This window comes from Amblyraja radiata, chromosome 11, assembly GCF_010909765.2.
Source record: "Amblyraja radiata isolate CabotCenter1 chromosome 11, sAmbRad1.1.pri, whole genome shotgun sequence".
Lineage (NCBI taxonomy): Eukaryota > Metazoa > Chordata > Chondrichthyes > Rajiformes > Rajidae > Amblyraja > Amblyraja radiata.
The window spans coordinates 19527575-19540731 of NC_045966.1; the positions used below are offsets into that span (position 1 = coordinate 19527575).

Consider the following 13157-nt stretch of genomic DNA (forward strand, 5'->3'; position numbering starts at 1 on the left):
TAAACTGTGACGCCTGATCTGGACTCCCCCAACATCGGGAAATTTTTTCTTGTATCTAGCCTGTCCGTTCCCTTAAGAATTTTATATGTTTCTATAAGATCCCATCCTTCCAAATTCCAGTGAATATAAGCTCCATTTAAGAAAAGGTTAGAAGGAAAAGCCTAGGAATTACAGTTGGGTGAGCTTAACAACAGTGATGGGAAAGCTATTGATGGGGATTCTGAGAGACTGGATGTGCATGTATTCGGAAAGTCAATGGCTGATCAGGGATAATTAGCATGGCTCTGTGTGGGGGAAATTATGTCTCACGAATTTGGTTGAGATTTTAGAAGACGTGACCAAAGATATTGATGAAAGCAGTGTGCTGGACGTTGTTTATGTGGACTGGAGCAAGGCCTTTGATAAGGTACCCTGTGATAAGCAGGTTTGGAAGGTTAGATCATGTGATCTAGAGTGAGCTAGCTAATTAGACATAAAATTAGCATGGAGGTTGGCGACAGTGGGTGATGGGAAAGGTTTTTTTCAGATTGGAAACCTGTAGCAGGTTGAGAGCCACACTGTCCATTTTTGTTTGATATTTATCTGAACAATTTGGATATGAATATAGGTGTCATGGATTGTAAGTTTGCAGATGTCATTTTAAAATTGTGATATTATGGATAGTGAAGAAGGTTATCTAAGATTATAATGGGGTCTTCATCAACTGGGGCATAGTAGTTTCTGGTGAACTGGGGAATAGATGGAGATTAATGCAGATAAATGCGAGGTGTGGCATTTTGATAAGAAAAAACAAGGCTAAATTTTAATAGTAAATGGTTGGGACCTGGAGATGATTTAGGAATACAGGTGCACAACCTTTTATCTGGAGTTCCGGAAACCGAAAAGCTCCGAAAACCGGACATTTTTTCCAGGATGTCGTATGCACACCAAAGCTCGCGTTTGGCGCCAAACTTGACCCGAAACGACCCACGGTCAACCCAGGTCTGTACTATTGTAGCGGCTGCCTCCTCCCCGGAGACCGTGGAGACACTTAAACATCTGTAGATCATTGCTTAAATGTTAGTCAGTTAGTTTGGAGGGCTTTTATGTGAGGGGGGGGGGGGGGTGAAGGGGGAAACTTTAATTCTTAGTCCCCCTACCTGGTCGGAGAGGCGGGGAGCGGGCAATGCCTTACCGGGTCGCCGTGCAGTAAGCTCCGGAGCGCTGTGGCCGCCGACTCCCAACATCGCGGAGCTGGGGCTGCGGGCGTCCGGCCGCGGGCGGCGCTGGATTTGGAGCGCCGCGCAGCCAGGGGTAGAGTTGCCGGGGTCGGAGCTCCAACCAGCGCCACCCGCAGCCGGACGCCCGCAGCCCCAGCTCCGCGATATTGGGAGTCGGCGGCCACAGCGCTCCGGAGCTTACTGCACGGCGACCCGGCAAGGCATTGCCCGCTCCCTGCCTCTCCGACCAGGTAGGGGACTAAGAATTAAAGTTTCCCCCTTCACCCCCCCCCCCCCCCCCACCACATAAAATCCCTCCAAACTAACTGACTAACATTTAAGCAATGATTTACAATGATTCCCCGGTCTCCGGGGAGGAGGCAGCCGCTCCAGACTTTTCAAGCCGCCCGCGCTACCTACCTAATCTACGCTAAAAATCTTCCATTCGGAAATCCGAAAAATTCCGAAATCCGAGAAGTGTCTGGTCCCAAGGCTTTCGGATAAAAGGTTGTGCACCTGTACATAGTTTAGGACATAGTCCCATAAAATTGATGACATGGGTAGATAAGGTGCTGAAGGAGGAGTTTGGCAATCTTGCCTTCATTGGTCAGGGTATGGAATACAGGAGTTGTGGCGGTAAGGGTATATTTGGAGTACAGTGTATAGTTCTGGTTGCTCTGCTACAGGATGGATGTTATTAAACTCACAGGGTGCAAAATAAATTACTAAGATGTTGCCAGGACTAAAGGGTATAAGTTAAAATATGAAGCTGGATAGGCTGGGTCTTTTACATGCACTGTAGGAGGCTGAGGAGTGATCTTTGTAGAGGTATATCACATCACGAAGGGCATAGATAAAGTGAATAGCCATAGTTTTTTTCCATGAGTAGGGGAGGCTCAAACTAGAGGTTTTAGGTTTAAGGCTAGAGGGGAAAATTTAAAGGAGATTTGTCAAATTATTTCACACAGAGAATGATACATATATGGAACCAGATGTCACAGGAAGTGGAAGTAGTACAGTTATCATCTTAAAATACACTTACACCAGTAGATGGATGAAAAGAGGTTTGGAGAGATATGGGCCAGGGGCTGGAAAGTGGGGCTAGCTTAGTTGCACAACTTGGTAGGCTTGGACAAGTTGAGCTGAAGGACCTGTTTCGATGTTGCATAGCTTTATGAAGGTAGTAACAGGGTATGATGGCATCTGCTCCAAATAAGTTCATAAATTCATAAGTGATAGGAACAAAATTAAACCATTCGGCCCATCAAGTCTACTCTACCATTCAATCATGGCTGATCTCTCTCCCCCCCAAATCCATCTCCTGCCTTCTCCCCATAACCCCCGACACCCGTAATATGCCAGTGCATCAATTATTTCTCACAAAGTATAGATGAGTTTGTCGAAAGGACTTATAAAAATCACTGCACCTGATGATTAAGAAATTTGAGAATTCTGCAAAGGAGGATTAAGGCATTGAAAAGGAAATAGAAACGAATAAAAAAACTAGGGTAGATTTGGCGAGAAATGTAAAATGCAAATTGTAAGAACTTCCATAGAGTCATTAAGTTTATTCATGGTAAAGATCATATTCCTTGACTCCCCAAATATCTAAAATATCTGACCATTTTCCTCTCACATTTCGCAGGGTACTTATTCTGCATTTCTGCAGCTATTACCAATCTTTCTATTAATTCTTGTGTCGGTAGTTGCACAATTGATGGTGACCAATCCTCCTTATAGTCTTCACTACAAACCGTAAGTTTGTTTTCGAATTCAATCATTTTTGTTTAGGTCTATTATTGTCACATGTATCAAGGTACAATGAAAAGCTTTGTTTTGCAGAAACATCAGATATACCATACATGGATACAATCAAGTCAAATTCATAAGTACAACAGACAGAGGAAAGGAGAAGTGTTCAAGAAGGAACTGCAGATGCTGGAAAATCGAAGGTACACAAAAAAAGCTGGAGAAACTCAGCGGGTGCAGCAGCATCTATGGAGCGAAGGAAATAGGCAACGTTTCGGGCAGAAACCCTTCTTCAGACCTCTTAGAGATCTGCTGCACCCGCTGAGTTTCTCCAGCTTTTTTTGAGTACCAGAGGAAAGGAGAACATGGGCAAGTTAGGCTGAGGGACCTGTTTCCATGCTGTTTCACTCTGTAAAGAGTGCAGAATATAATTCTCAGCATTGTAGCGCATCAGTGCCATAGACAGTCCAATGTCTTCAATGGGGTAGAGGTGAATCAAAATTATTTAAATAATCTGTAATGCATCAGTTCCATAGACAGTATCCTCGTTTATGGAAGGACTGGTCAGTAGCCTGATAACAGAGGGGAAGAAGATGTTCCTGAGTCTGGTTTTCAGGTCCAGAGTTTAAGCTTCTGTACCTTCTGCCAGAAGGGAGCAGGGACAGAAGGAATGACCAGGATGGTTACGTTGGCTGCTTTTCTGAGGCAGCATGGTGTAGATGGAATCAATGGTGGGACGTCTGGTCTGTGTGATGGACTGAGCTACATCTACAATTCTCTGCAATTTCTCTTGGTCGAGGGCAGAGCTGATCCCAAACCAAGCTGCGATGCAACCTGGCAGTATGCTTTCTATGATACATCTGTGGAAGTTTGTAAGAGCCACTCGAGACTTGCTGAATTTCCGCACTCATCAGGAAGTAGAAGCGTAGGTGTGACTTGTGTAGGAAGGAACTGCAGATGCTGGTTTAAACCGAAGATGGACACAAAATGCTGCACTATTTCTTGGAGATGCTGGATTGCCTTCTTGGTTGTCGCATAAAAGTAGTTGATCCACCACAGATCATTAGTAATATTATCGCCAAGGAACTTAAAGCTCTCAACGATTTTCACTTCGACAACATTGATGCTGATTGGGGCATGTACTCCACCATGAAGTCAATAATTTGTTTATTTGTCTTTCTGACATTGAAGGAGAAGTGTTTATTGTCCTGACACCATGTCACTAAGTTGACTATCTCCTTCCTGTACTCCGTCTCATCATTGTTCATGATTTAGCGCATCACAGTGGTGCCGTCTACAAATTTGTAGATGCAATTAGAGCCAAATTTGGCCATAGAGTTGTGTGTATAGGAAGCACAGTAGGAAATTGAGAATTTGGCATTCTTGTGGGGCACTGAATGTCAACAAATATTGTGAAGGAGGTGTTGCTCATATCCTCACTGATTGAGATCTGTGGGTTCGGAACGCGAGGATCCAGTAGGAGAGGGGGGAGCAGATTCCTATGTGCTGGTGTTTGGAGATGAGTTTGAATGGAATTGTGTTGAAGAACTATAGTTGATAAATAGGAGTCTAACATGTGGTCTAGGTGTTCCGGAGATTAATTTAGGGTCAGGGAGAAAGTGTCTGCTCTGGGTCTGTTGCAATGGTAAGCAAATTGTAATGGATCAAGGCTGGCTGGGAGGCTGAAGTTGATGTGCGCCATCACCAGTCTCTCAAAGCACTTCATGATAGTGGATATCAAACCCACCAAACGATATGCATTAAGGCACTCTAGCTTTTTTTTCGGCGCTGGGATGATAGTGGTCTTTTTCAAATGGGTAAGATGTAAGGTGTCTATGAATACCTCTGCATACTAATCCACACGGGTCCTGGGGTTGCAGCCAGTGACTTCATCCAGACTAGTTGCTTTCCGCACATTCACTTTTGGTAAAGTCGGTTTTGGCACAGGCGCTCCTGAGACTGCCGAGGCAGGTGGCATTCCACACCAACCTTGGGTTCAAGGCAGGCATAATATGCATTGAGTACATCAGGGAGGGACCCATTGTTGCCAGCGATACAGCCCGCCTTTGTTATAATGTACAAGCCCTGCCACAATCTACGGGTATGCATGTCATTACTTTGAGACTCCGGCTTGGTCTGGAATTCCCTCTTGGCATTCATAATGGCACTGTGATGGTGGTAGATAGATTTCTGGTACTCTGGGTCATTTGACTTGAATGCTGCAGACTTGGACTTCACCTGGGAGTGGACCTTGCCTGGTTCCTGGTTGGGGAATAAATTTATCATCATCTTCAGTACACAGTCCCCTACACAGATTGTCTGTGACAGCTGTAGCATAATCATCTAGATTAGCCTCAGACATCTTGAATACAGACTCGTCCACCGACTTAAAGCAATCGCAAAGGGTGTCATCTGTTTCCTTGTACCAGCAGTTTTATATATTTGCATCTAAATGGGTTTTTTTTAAATCTTGCATTTTAAACTAAAAATAAAAAAAGGATTGAAGAAAATGCATTCAAGTAATGTAATTTGAAAGTTGGTAAGTAATTTACAATGTCTCATAGATTACTAGATTTGCCTAAAGACTGCTCTTGTTTGTTTGAACTGAACCTTGGACAGGTTTTGTCTAAATTGTGCTTAGAGAAATTGTTGCTGAGAGAAAATGATGATGCTTAAGTTCCTTTTATCAATGACATCAAGGTTGAATGCAGTCTACATAATCAGTGGTTGTCAGACAAATTGAGATTTTGATTTAAAACATTTTGAAAACAGATTTAAATAATTTACATGAAAAACCATAATTAGATATGTTAAAATGAATCATAGATTCAAAGATTCAAGAGACATTTAATATCACATGCACCAATTGGTACAGTGGAATCTGGGGTTACCATACAGCCATACGAATAAAAAAGAACACAGAACACGATAGTCTTTAACATAAACATCCCCACACAGCGGAATCAAAGTTTCCCATTGTGTGGGAAGGCCTAAAGTTCAGTCATCCTCCTCTTTGATGTCCTTTGATGTTCACCCGTGGTCGGGGCCTCCAGAGCCCTCTGTAGTCGCCGCTACGGGCGGCCCGATGTTCAGGCCCACTCTCCGGGATGATGGAACTCCGACGTCGAATTGGAGCTCCGAATCGGCCACTTCCTACCAGAGACCACGGCTCCCGAAGTCCACATGCCGAGCTCGGCGGAGATTCACGCTTTATTGCATGTTTTAAATCCCCCACAGGGTTAGTGAACCTATCCAGATGCTAGTCCCATTGTAAAACTGAGGGGTCGCCTGCCAATTACATCTGCAACATTTCCTCACATGTCACTGCATCACCAACATATGACTTTCAGAACATTTCAAGCTTTTGTTTTGTGACATTGCTTAAGCATAAATCAGAGTTTAAGCTGAGTGTTGAATGGAAGGAAGCTGCCATCTAACAATCAGGAAATTCAGACACAAGTAACTGCAAATGCTGGTTCACAAAAAGGTACACAAAGTGCTGGAGTATCAGCGGGTCAGATAGTATCTCTGGAGAACATCGAAATTCAGCTTGTTATTTGTTTTTTGTAGACGTAGTGCCACCACAAGATGGCAGAGTTACTGCTTAATTGCATTGCTGGATGTTGAAATGACATGCTGAGAAACTGCTCTTAAAAGTCATATTACGGCAGAGATGTTTATCACTGAACTGCTATGAAGTTCCACCAAAATACAGACCTTAATGTAGTTTTTGGCCAAGAGTAAAATTTATAAAAATAAATCCAGTCCTACTCCATTGTCAGAACTAACATCGTCATAATGTTTACATTGCATACCAATGTTATAAAATGTCTCAACGTCGGATTCCCCATGTTCCACTCAACGTGGGAAATGTGGCAATATTGTCTTTGTATATTGTTTCTAGGATTAATAAGTATAGCTTATACCTTAATAGTTCAATAAATGTATTAATTTTTATTTAATGTTGCGCCCTACATGCAGTAATGTATTCCAATTATTCAGGTCATTGGGCCACATTCTGTCTAGAGAAACGGAGCATTTAAAAATCACATATTTTGTCAAGAAAGGCTTTCAGGAAGAGTACAAAGGCAAACCATTGCAAATTGTGGAAAGTAATGTTGAGAACGACTATATTGATTACCTTCAAAAGAGCTGCTGGAAGGAAAAACAGCAAAGTAAGTATGCATTTAAAAGCTGGCGTTTACTAATTAAAGAAATTCTTAATTAATACTGTAATTTTCTTTTATTTCAAAGATTGTTAATCAGTGCAAATATGATCACTTGGCCAACTAGATGGCTACATCAATGTTCAGCTAGAGCACGTGGAAATATATTTAGCGGCCTCAGAATATAATTTGCAATTTAATGTACTATGTTTCCAACACTTATCCTCAGACAAGAACTGCAGGTGTATTATTGTGACCAACCATATGGGGGAGCTCGGTGACCATGAGGAGAAATATAGGTCTATGCATATTTTGTGTTCAATATTCTTTGTAACTAGTCGGTAATAATATCAATTGTGACTTTCCTTAGTGCAGTCGTCTTCTTCGACTTGGCTATCTTAGTAGAACATATATCTTGTTTAAACATCGAATATGAATATCCAATATGAATTTGCTATCAGATTCCTGAGCCAATCACCCCTTTTGCACCCCCTTCTCGGAGATGTTGCCACGCATATGTTCTCTTAGCTCTCCCTCATTTTGTCATTCTATTGTTGCACTTGAATATTTTTGCACTATTTCAGATTGCACTTTAATCTGCACTATTCTGCTGCTTAGCATTCATCATATTTATTACAGTAGCTACAGTTAACCTCTATACTGTTTACTCTGAGCTTCATACAAACTAGAAATTTCATTGACCCCAGTGTATATGATAAACTAATCTGAATCGGAACAATATGCATATGTTGATGCAAGTTAAGTTTGACTATATAGGGAATGGCATTGGTTTATTATTTTCAGTTGTAACATGATACAGTTTTAAAACCTTTGTATTCTATCCAGTGAAATAATATACGAGTACAATCAAGTCATTCACAAGTACAACAGGTAGTGCTAAGAGAAAAATACAAGTGTGACAAATATAGTGTTACAGCGTTAGTTACGGAGAAAGTACAGATTAAAAGAAAAAGTGCAAGGGCCGCAATGAGGTAGGTTTGGAGATCAGGACTGCACACTTAGTTTATGATGGACTTTTAAGTAGTAATAATTGTGGGGTAAAGGCGATTCTTGAATCTGGTGGTATATGCTTTCAAGTTTTTGTATCTTCTGCCTGACAGGAAAGGGAAGAAGAAGGAATGTCATCCTTAGTTTCCTGAGGAAGTAGAACATTGATGTGCTTTCTTGGCCATAGCTTCAATATGGCAGGTCCAGGACAGATTGTCGGTGATATTTATGCTTAGAACTTGAAGCTCTTGACCATCTCCACTTTGGCATCATTGATGCTAACTAAAGCGTGTACACCACCTCATTTTACTGAAGTCAATAACTAGCTGCTTCATCTTGTAGACATTGAGGGAGAGGTTGTTGTCTTGACACCATGTTACTCAGCTCTCTTGTTACTGGATTGCATCATGAATTGGGTTACATTGACTTCATTGAAGGGACTTTTGAACTTTCACCCCTTATAAAAGGATGCAAGTTCAACATTTTCAATTAAACGGGGTACCATTATTTTCTTAGTGCCTGGAGTGTGTAGGTTAAGCAAATGGATCTTGGTATGATATCAGAGTGGAGGAGTTGATCATTTATAATAAAGTACATTATTTTATTTCGATCTCTGCATGCCTACATGGTAGCACACTTGTGTGGACTAGTGAGATGTATTTATTTTTAATTAAGCCTTTCAGGCGAAAGTTTAAAAAAACTCCTCCCTTAATCTAACAAATGCACATTGTATTAAAACACAAATTACTGAAAGGACAGTATCTGAAATGTTAACTTTTTCTCCACAGATATTACCTAGCCTTCAGAGCATGTCCTGCATTTTCTGTTAATATATTGGATTTGCAGCATCCATAACATTCTGTGTTAGCAAAATTGAATTGTTCTGACACGCTTGGGCTTGTATTCATAACCTTTGATCCGTGCCAAAATAATCTCCATTTGAGTAGATATGCATTGATAATGCTACCTTGGCAGCATCTTTTTGTTTCTAATCCTGCATGAAACATGTTTATGGGTATATTGTACTACATCTGTGTGTGCAATGAGCACTGTTGTGATTTACTAAGTGTGATTTACTTTTACAGAAGCCGATCTGCTGAATTTGGCAACATTGTACAGGGATGAGCGTCTGATGCAGAAAGCTGAATCTCTTAAGACAGAGAATTGTGAAAAATTGTCCAGATTTGTTGAACTTCAAAGGAAAGGATGACAAGAACTAGGTTCCCATAAAATCTGGATTGAAATTAGCAATGTTCTAAAACTGTTAAGATTTAATTCCAGAACTAAACATACTGGTTTCCTAACCTTGAATACAATTTGCAGAGTGTTATCAATCTGTTCAGGATAGTTTTGAATTAAAGCCATGCCAGTGCAACATAGTATATTGCTAAGTTAAACTCATGTTTAATAGTTACCATTAAGACTTTTACATAGAGGTTATTTTATATTGTTGGAAATGAGCAGAATGTTAAAAGGACATTGACATGAAATATCAACTGTCTCTCCACAGATACTACCTAATTTTCTGAGCAAAGCCAGTGCTTTTCTTTAACATGCAGTGTTACAGCATCTGTAGTATTTTGAGTTTTTAGCATAATTTAATGGCTGTGGTGAAGTGTATTCATTTCCTTGCATTAAATGTGGATAATTTTAATCCGTGCTTCACATTTTGTGCCTGTAACTTCAATTCAGCCTTGCTGCAGAAGTTTCATATTTTTGACATAAATCACTTAAGCCATTGCTTCAGGATGCAAATTACTTGCCAACTACGTATTAACTGTGAGCAAGTTTAATAGCTACAAGATGGAAGTTCATTTTTCATTTTCATAGCTAACTTCTAACTGTAATTAAATGCATCACATTTTTTTTGGACCCAAATATCTTGCTGTCTGTAAAGATAGCAGAGGCACCAACCCCTATTCAGACTCTGAAAAGTCCTCAGATGAGCACTTGAAATATGATCCGAGTTTAAGGATTAATAGAAGGGAATGAGGATTAACCTACCAGCTCTATTCGTAGGGTGGCATAGACTTGATGAGCCAAATGACCACCACCTATGACATAGATTTTTATGTCTGTGGTTCCTCAGTATTTGCTTTCTTGAAACCATTCTCAATTTAAGTATTTTCTTCATCATAAACAGTTTGAAATTGTAATAACTGAAGTATTATGTATTCTCTACATCTATTTTTTTGTGGACATGATGTGGATGTACTGTGAAACTTCTCGAATCAGAGCTGAAATTACAATCACTGAACCAATAGTTCTGGCAACTTTTTTGCCTCCATATTTTCAGAAGCACTGTCGATGCTGTGCATTGGCTTTGTGTTGCTGACTAAAATGCATAAAACAGAATTTCTGAATAATTGAGATTTTGATTAAATGACAAACTTTACTCATTGTAAACATAACTATTGAAGCTAAATTTTTAAAAACTCTACGGGGGCATATTTGCATATGGCAATGAACTAGAAAATTACTTTTTCACGTGTTGTCTTGCAAGTGTGACTCTAGGTCTGTAACTAGTGAAGGAATTATGCATATTGATATTTATTTCATGTACATATTTAGAAATATTTATTGAGACTGATCACACATTGCATGTAACTAGATTTAAATTTTACATAAATGAACAAATAAAGCTTTTATTCTAATTACTGTGATATTTGGAGAAGGATATCTAATACAATCTGTATATCATTGTAGAATTATGAAACTTTGAGTGTTGAAATAAAGTAATTTTTTTAAAGGTGATCATTATTTTGAATTTTGTTGACTTAAAAAGTATTCCAAAAACGTATAGTAACCCGGGTGCATATTAACAGGATTGTGTAAATATTACTTTTCAACTGAAACTAAATAGTGGATTGAGACAATTTTATAACTTCCATCCTCATCAGTTCTTGGTTCTTGGTTCTTGGGTCCTCCAAAATATTCCAACTGGAATTTAAACTGGAGGTGGTGAAGGGAGGGATTAAGCCAGAAAGGGTATAAAGAACACACACTATAGAATTTAACATAAAACATCCCCACACAGCAGAATCAGAGTATCCCACTGTGGGAAGGCACCAAAGTCAGTCTCTTCCTCCATTGTTCCCCGTGGTCAGGGCCTCCCCAAGCCCTCCGCAGTTGCAGTTACGGGCGGCCCAATGTCCAGGACCGCTCGCTGGGGTGATACAAGTCCGACGTCGGGGCTGCGGGACGTCCTCAGTGGCGTGGACACCAGAGTCGGCCCCCTCCTACCGGAGTCGGCGGCTCCCAAAGTCCGCAGGCCGCGCCGGGTGGAGACTGCTGCTGGAGACCCTCTGCAAGGCGCCCCAGGACTCCACGATGTTGATCAGCGCCGCCCGCGTTGGAAGCTCTCCGCACCAGAGCTCCACGATGTTGGAGCAACGGCCCAACGCTCCGGAGCTCCAAACGGCGACCCAGGTAGGCATCGCCCGCTCCGCGGTGACTCCAGCGCTGCGCCGCCGCTGTAGCAGCCCTGGTCCGGTTCCTGGTCCCCGGCAGGAAAGGCCGCTCCGATCCAGCTGTTAGGCCGCGAGGTTGGGGGCGAGGACGCGACTCGGAGAAATAGTCGCGTCCCCGCCAGGAAGAGACTGGGAAACGGTTTCCCCCTTACCCTGCCCCCCTCCCCCACATAGAAAAGTAAAAGTTTCCCCCAACACAAAACTTTAAACTAACTAAAAATAAAAAAAAGATTGAAATAACAGACAGGCTGTAGGTAGAGGCTGCTGCAGTGCAGCGCCCCCCAGCGCCCCCCTTTCAATCCTCCTGTTTATCAATGGTGCTGATTACCAAAGATCATAGAGGATTACATTTCAGTAACACATGTCAACAAGAAGGGTATTGTTTAAATTTTCTTCAGCACTATCAGCAATTCCAAGCTGTTCATTGTTTACCCATTCTCCAACGATTTCATGCAATCAGTTTAAGGAGAATTAATCCTTTTTTTTAAAACATTTAGCAATTTCTCGGACTGGTGGGAGAGTGGATAAACAAAGCAACCAGGACCTGCTTTATGCCTGACCTCCCACTTTCCAACAGCAATTCGTCAACACCCCTGCCCCATGTGTTAATAGGATAAACAGCTGATGTGAACTGCTTGGGGTCTCAACTTTTTGTATTATTCACAAATGTCAGCCACAAAGTGGAAAATTCAGACCATTGTGAATTATTGTTGTTTCGGCACGTTGTTTTTATTGTCCACTTCATAGGAGTTAGTAGGAATCTTCATTACATTTAGGGGACTCTTTAAACACATGAAAGTGGAAATCTTGGAAATCTTTGTATTTATTTCTCCCAAACCAAGTCTCCCTCTGATTGCTAACTGATTGAAATCACTACTGAAAATCTTTTATTTTAACTGTTGCTTAATTTGCATTTAACTTCAGGGATAAACTGATTAATAATAATAATAATAATCTTTATTACGGACTCGAGGTCCAGACAAGGGGCAACATTACATAAAAATGCATTACATATTAAAAAATATCATAAAGTTCATATAAAATCTTAGTATATCACATAAAAGCATCATAAATTATATATTTAAAAAAAACGCAATACATGTATTAAAAATCCAGATTAAGAGAATGATCAATGTCCTACAACGAGACGATACCAGTGTCTCCACAGCTGGGATTCGTAGCGTGTAGTGCTAACCCTTATGTTTGACAAGGCCACAATAATTACATTTTTAGAGTCATTTATCCTGCAAATGAATTTATACATATGATTTCTTAGGATAGCTTCTAAAGTACTGACTCCTGCAGCCACAAACATGTTACTAGCACTACACCATCTAGGTTTCCTTAGCAGTGTTCTCATGGCATCATTATATGCCACCTTTAGTCTCTGCAATCTTGTCTTTCCATAGTTCGACCACAGGTGCGCAGTGTAGAGTGGTGTGCAATATGCTCTAAATAGCGACATCTTCACCACATCTGCACACGCACCAAATTTACGTGAGAATATTCGCCTGTACATACAGCATGCGTCGTTGCCTATAAATATCCTCATCATCTGTCATTTG

At 41.0% G+C, this 13157-nt stretch overlaps 1 protein-coding gene across 2 annotated transcripts in view; it reads left to right on the forward strand.

Moving 5' to 3' along the window:
• Positions 1 to 10876, forward strand: part of dnajc18 (DnaJ heat shock protein family (Hsp40) member C18) — a 29212-nt gene extending 18336 nt beyond the window's left edge. Inside the window, exons 6-8 of one of the 2 annotated variants that reach the window (XM_033029463.1) lie at positions 2845 to 2954; positions 6951 to 7123; positions 9208 to 10876. In XM_033029463.1, coding sequence (XP_032885354.1) covers positions 2845 to 2954; positions 6951 to 7123; positions 9208 to 9332 — 408 coding nt within the window. In that variant the 3' untranslated portion in view covers positions 9333 to 10876. Of the gene's footprint in view, positions 1 to 2844; positions 2955 to 6950; positions 7124 to 8235; positions 8343 to 9207 lie in introns of those variants that run through there. The other variant, XM_033029464.1, reaches the window with a different exon arrangement.
• Positions 10877 to 13157: the final 2281 nt, after the last annotated feature.